The sequence below is a fragment of the Eurypyga helias genome, unplaced genomic scaffold (assembly GCF_000690775.1).
Source record: "Eurypyga helias isolate BGI_N326 unplaced genomic scaffold, ASM69077v1 scaffold467, whole genome shotgun sequence".
Taxonomy (NCBI): domain Eukaryota; kingdom Metazoa; phylum Chordata; class Aves; order Eurypygiformes; family Eurypygidae; genus Eurypyga; species Eurypyga helias.
Genome location: NW_010263416.1, coordinates 14384 through 19913, shown reverse-complemented (window position 1 = coordinate 19913; position 5530 = coordinate 14384). Strand labels below are relative to the sequence as shown.

The following is a 5530-nucleotide window of genomic DNA, read 5'->3' as shown; positions in this document are numbered from 1 at the left end:
ACAGACTCTGTATCTCAGTGATATACACAATCTGCAGTAGTGGTATGAAGTAGCCAGAGTTAAAAGACTCTACTTGAAAATAACCACAGAATTTACGTTCTTCAAGAAACGGCAACAGCCAAGATTGAGCCTATTTTTCTGTTTGAAATTTGAAAAATCAGATAAAATGCTAACCTAAACACAGATTCCGCTGTGCAAAATGACAAATACAGTGGCTGAAAAGTTCAGACAGCCTAGCACATCGAACACGTTTCATGGACAAAACTGTTGTCAAAGGATTGATACAGGTACCTAGCTAGTCCCCAGTTCACCATCAGCATGTTTCAAATGTGAAATATCAATACAGTATTTTAGTTTCCCCTTTCATTTAAGAACTACTGAATGATAACTAGCTTCTTCTACATTAAAAACCAAGGATGGGATCGTTTTCTACCTCAATTTACCAAGAACACCAAGCAAGCAACCGTGTTAGCCTCAGGTGGGAAACATCACTTGCAAAGGTTTTGTTCCTGTTCCTGTCTGTTGATTCAGGATAGCTTTAGTTTCTATTGGAAGGAAAGACGGTTCCAGCAGAACTGTAGTAACGTCAGTCTAAATAGCAAAATGTGTTCTCAAAGAGCTCTGTATTTTGCTGAAATACCAGTATTTTGGAAAACAAGATGTGCTAGCCATATATACAGTAAGCACAGCCAAGACTCTGAATACTGGTGTCTACCAGCTGTTACTAATTCAATGTTTTTTCCCTCTTTTTTTTTTTTTCCCACTTTCACAGGAAATTAAGCATTCAAGGAAAACTTTAACAGGGGAGTTTTCTGAGAAGGAGATTGTATATTTGTGGAGTTTTTTTGATGAAGAAAACCATCTGAATTTGAATTGCCTGGCGTTTCTACGGTAGAGTAACTTGCATTCTGCAGCGCAGAAGGAATTCTTTCCTGCATTACAGTTTTGGCAGAAGTGTTAAAAAGTGAGAGTTGGAAAATGGTTCTCTCCAAGAGGTGTGGATGTATCGGGATGTAGCTACTGTACAAAGTTTATACTTGGATAACTGTGGACAGGAAAAGCAGGCCCTGTTCCTGACCTCCTGAAGAAGCTAGCATCCTTCAAGCCTCAGCATAATGAATAGTTTCCATCACGCGGCACTGAAGTTACCACCTCCGACTACTGGGCTGCACAGGAAAGTTTGTAAGAGTTACAAAGCGAGTAATTTCTGCTGAAGGCATTAAAGCAAACAGAAGAGGCTCTTCATGCACAAACTTTACAGGAGGACAAAAACAGAGGGAAGCTGAAGCTTTTCTACACCCTGGCCTGGTGTGCCTATGTACCGTGATCAATCTTGGTTGGAATGCTCATTGAGTGTCGTGCCAGGAGCCAGGAAACACACACCACTGAGGAGGACCGTCCGAGTAAACACCACTGAGAAAAACACAGCTCCATGGAGTGAACCGTAAGAGTGACTCGCGAGACAGACATTCCTTTACTGGATATCCTCAAGCACAAATTTACTCATACCTTTAAATACGGTAGGATCAATATGAATTTATTTTCCTTTTTGTGCCTCAGAGAATAAAGTTCAATTAATATATGAACCCACAAGAGAAAAGGTCATGACACCGCTTAATGCATAGGTCATCTTGCAGAAGTTCTCACAACCCTAATTACAATGGTAATTCAATTAGGTTTTCTTAAAAGCTATAAAAATGCTAATTACCTGAGCTCAGTATACAAACATACTACCAAGGCAAGGTACAATTTCAGTCTCAAGAATTAATTTATATTATCCTACCCTGCACAATTTGAACTAATAAGATGGGAAAACGTGGTGAAACCTGCCAAGTAGTCTCTTACTAGTGTACTGCTTAGTAAGATGACTTTTGAGAATGACAAATATTTAAACGTGAAATTAAGCATGTAATGAAATATTCCACCCAGTCAACTAGAAATCTATAGCTCTAACAGCTATGTCAGGTCATTCGCTACCTACCCAATTTCATATTCACTTTTCTAAACATACCCACTCAAAACCCAAGAAAAGTAGGCTACAGTATTTGTAAGATGCACAGTGTGACACTGAGCACTTGGAAGAAAGTCTTTGGCTGGCCTTTGCTCTTTTGTCTGCATTTTATGCTTCGCCACTGGGATTTTTTTGAACCTCCAAAATAGCTCCCACTAAACTTGTAGGTTTGGTAAGGGGTTTATAGTTCACTTAAGGGCTCCTGGGGTAGTTAGCTGGCTTAGGAATTACTCCTTATCTTTCAGATATAGAATGATTCACTTGAACTCTGGTGTGACTTCAGCTCTGTACTTATCTGGTATCTGTGGATGAAGATTGTCTCTACACAGGAAGTGCGAAGGACTCCTCTGAAAGAGCCTTCTTGCTTAAGCAAAGCAATTCACAGAGCAGACATATTTGATTATATTACTTTCAATTACTATAAAGAATAACCTGTTAGCGTAATTGAATTAGTATGAGAAGTAGTACAATTATTGATGTAAGAAAAAGTAAAATGTGTCTCTAAGCTTGAATTTTAGTTTAATATGCGTGTTTCGACGTCTTCTGTAATGTTGAAGTTGAATTTTCATTGCAGTTTCTTCACTGATGATCTGGATAATTTTGTTTGTTTGGTTTTTTTAGATTGTTGAAGATCAGAACTGTATACAAATCTCATCATTCCTGACCATGATTAGTGTAACCTGGAGCATCTTCCTAGTTTGGACTAAAATAGGGCTGTTCCTTGACATGGCACCTTACTCTGTTAGTGCCAAACCATGCCCTTCAGTATGTCGCTGTGATGTGGGTTTCATATATTGTAATGATCGCGATTTGACGTCTATTCCTACAGGAATCCCAGAGGATGCTACTACTCTCTTCCTTCAGAACAATCAAATAAATAATGCTGGGATTCCTTCAGAACTGAAGAACTTGCTTAGGGTGGAAAGAATATATTTATACCACAACAGCCTAGATGAATTCCCCACTAACCTCCCTAAGTATGTTAAGGAACTGCATTTGCAGGAGAACAATATAAGGACCATTACTTATGATTCACTTTCCCAAATTCCTTATCTGGAAGAACTGCATTTGGATGATAACTCTGTTTCTGCTGTTAGCATTGAGGATGGAGCTTTCCGGGACAACATCTATCTCAGACTTCTTTTTCTCTCTCGAAATCACCTTAGCACCATTCCCTGGGGTTTGCCTAAAACGATAGAAGAGCTACGCTTGGATGATAATCGTATTTCCACGATTTCAGAGCTGTCCCTTCAAGACCTTACAAATCTAAAACGCCTTGTTTTAGATGGAAATCTTCTAAACAATCACGGATTAGGAGACAAAGTCTTCATGAATCTAGTCAATCTTACAGAACTGTCACTGGTTCGTAATTCGCTCACAGCCGCACCAGTAAATTTGCCAGGAACAAACCTAAGAAAACTTTATCTTCAAGAAAACCACATCAACCGCGTGCCACCCAATGCTTTCTCTTACTTAAGGCAGTTGTACAGACTAGATATGTCCAATAACAATCTTAGCAACTTACCTCAGGGTGTCTTCGATGATCTGGACAACATAACTCAACTGTTTCTCCGCAACAACCCTTGGCACTGCGGGTGCAAAATGAAATGGGTACGCGACTGGTTACAGTCACTGCCTTTAAAAGTCAACGTACGTGGACTGATGTGTCAGGCCCCAGAAAAAGTACGTGGGATGGCTATCAAAGACCTCAACGCGGAACTGTTTGATTGTAAAGACGATGGCGTGATCAGCACCATCCAAATCACTACTGTGGTACCAAACACATTATACCCGGCCCAGGGACACTGGCCGGTTTCAGTGACCAAACAGCCAGACATCAAGACCCCCAACCTAAATAAAAACTACAGAACCACAGCGAGCCCAGTACGCAAAACCATTACGATATTTGTGAAATCCGTAAGCACGGAAACTATTCACATCTCCTGGAAAGTTGCACTACCAATGACTGCTTTAAGACTGAGCTGGCTTAAGATGGGTCACAGCCCTGCCTTTGGATCTATAACTGAAACAATAGTAACTGGCGACAGAAACGACTATTTGCTCACGGCTCTCGAACCAGAATCCCCATACCGTGTATGCATGGTTCCCATGGAAACCAGCAACATCTATCTCTCTGACGAAACGCCCGAATGCATTGAGACGGAGACGGCACCTCTTAAGATGTACAACCCTACTACGACCCTCAATCGGGAGCAGGAAAAAGAACCTTACAAAAACTCCAGCTTGCCCTTGGCCGCCATCATCGGCGGCGCCGTGGCACTGGTGGCCATAGCGCTGCTGGCACTGGTCTGCTGGTACGTCCACAGAAACGGGTCCCTGTTCTCCCGGAACTGCGCCTACAGCAAGGGACGCCGGAGAAAAGACGACTATGCTGAAGCGGGAACCAAGAAGGATAACTCCATCCTAGAAATCAGGGAGACTTCTTTCCAGATGATACCGATAACCAATGACCAAGTGTCCAAGGAGGAATTTGTAATACACACCATCTTCCCCCCTAACGGCATGAATCTCTACAAGAACAGCCACAGTGAAAGCAGTAGTAACAGGAGCTACAGAGACAGTGGTATTCCAGATTCAGATCATTCGCACTCATGATACTGAAGGACACAAAAGACTGGTTTGGGTTTTGTTGGTTTTTTTGGGGTTTTGTTTTGTTTTTTAAAGAAAACGAGAAAAGACTGACTTAACGGTTGCTGTTCTACTGCAAAACACTGGATTAAAAGACTGACAAAGCAATGTACTGTACATTTGCCATATAATTTATATTTAAGAACTTTTTATTAAAAGTTTCAAATTTCAGGCTACTGCTGCGATTAATGTAGTGGGGATACCTGACCACAATTCTATATTTTAGTATTTTTTAGTAATTTGTACTGTATTTTCCTTGCTAATATTGAAGTTACAGACCATTTAACTTTTGTGTTCTACTGAGTAAGATGACTTGTTGACTGTGAAAGTGAATTTTCTTGCCGTGTCGAGCAGTCAGAACATTCATCTGAGATCCTTGTAAGTGTAAGCACAGGCCATTTTTCACTTTGGTATCAATAAAATAATGTTGAACCTGGCAAATCAGGAAGATCAAGAGGTGGTTGCAAAAAACTCACAGAACTTTCAATGTTGGCTCTATTAAATCTGTAAACCACAACAGTATTCAATAAACAAAAATGAGTGTAGTAATGGGCAATATCAGCTGTTTGGATATATCCATTCAACAATGGTGAAATCCAATTTAAATGAAAATAATCAAATTGATGACATGCATGAGACTGCAGCTGTTGACAGGCGTAAAAAAATTGATCCCTGGAAGAAAGCATAATCAAATTCCTAACAAGGAATGTGAAAATACATGCTAGACGTTACAAACTAAGGGGGTAGATATGGTTTAGGGATAGATTTCTCCTCGTCAAAGCCAGCGTTCTGCTTAGTACAGAGAGCGTGGTGATAGATGGTCACAGGCATTTGAGAGGCAAGGGCAGGACAAGAGAGGACAACACCTAG

General features: G+C 40.6%; 1 protein-coding gene across 1 annotated transcript; it reads left to right on the top strand.

Annotated features, from left to right (window-relative positions):
* The first annotated feature begins 1468 nt into the window (after positions 1-1468).
* Positions 1469-5245, top strand: FLRT3 (fibronectin leucine rich transmembrane protein 3). The gene is made up of 2 exons (XM_010156011.1): positions 1469-1520; positions 2633-5245. The coding sequence occupies exon 2, from the start codon at positions 2678-2680 to the stop codon at positions 4625-4627; it is 1950 nt and encodes a 649-aa protein (XP_010154313.1). The 5' UTR covers positions 1469-1520; positions 2633-2677; the 3' UTR covers positions 4628-5245.
* Positions 5246-5530: the final 285 nt, after the last annotated feature.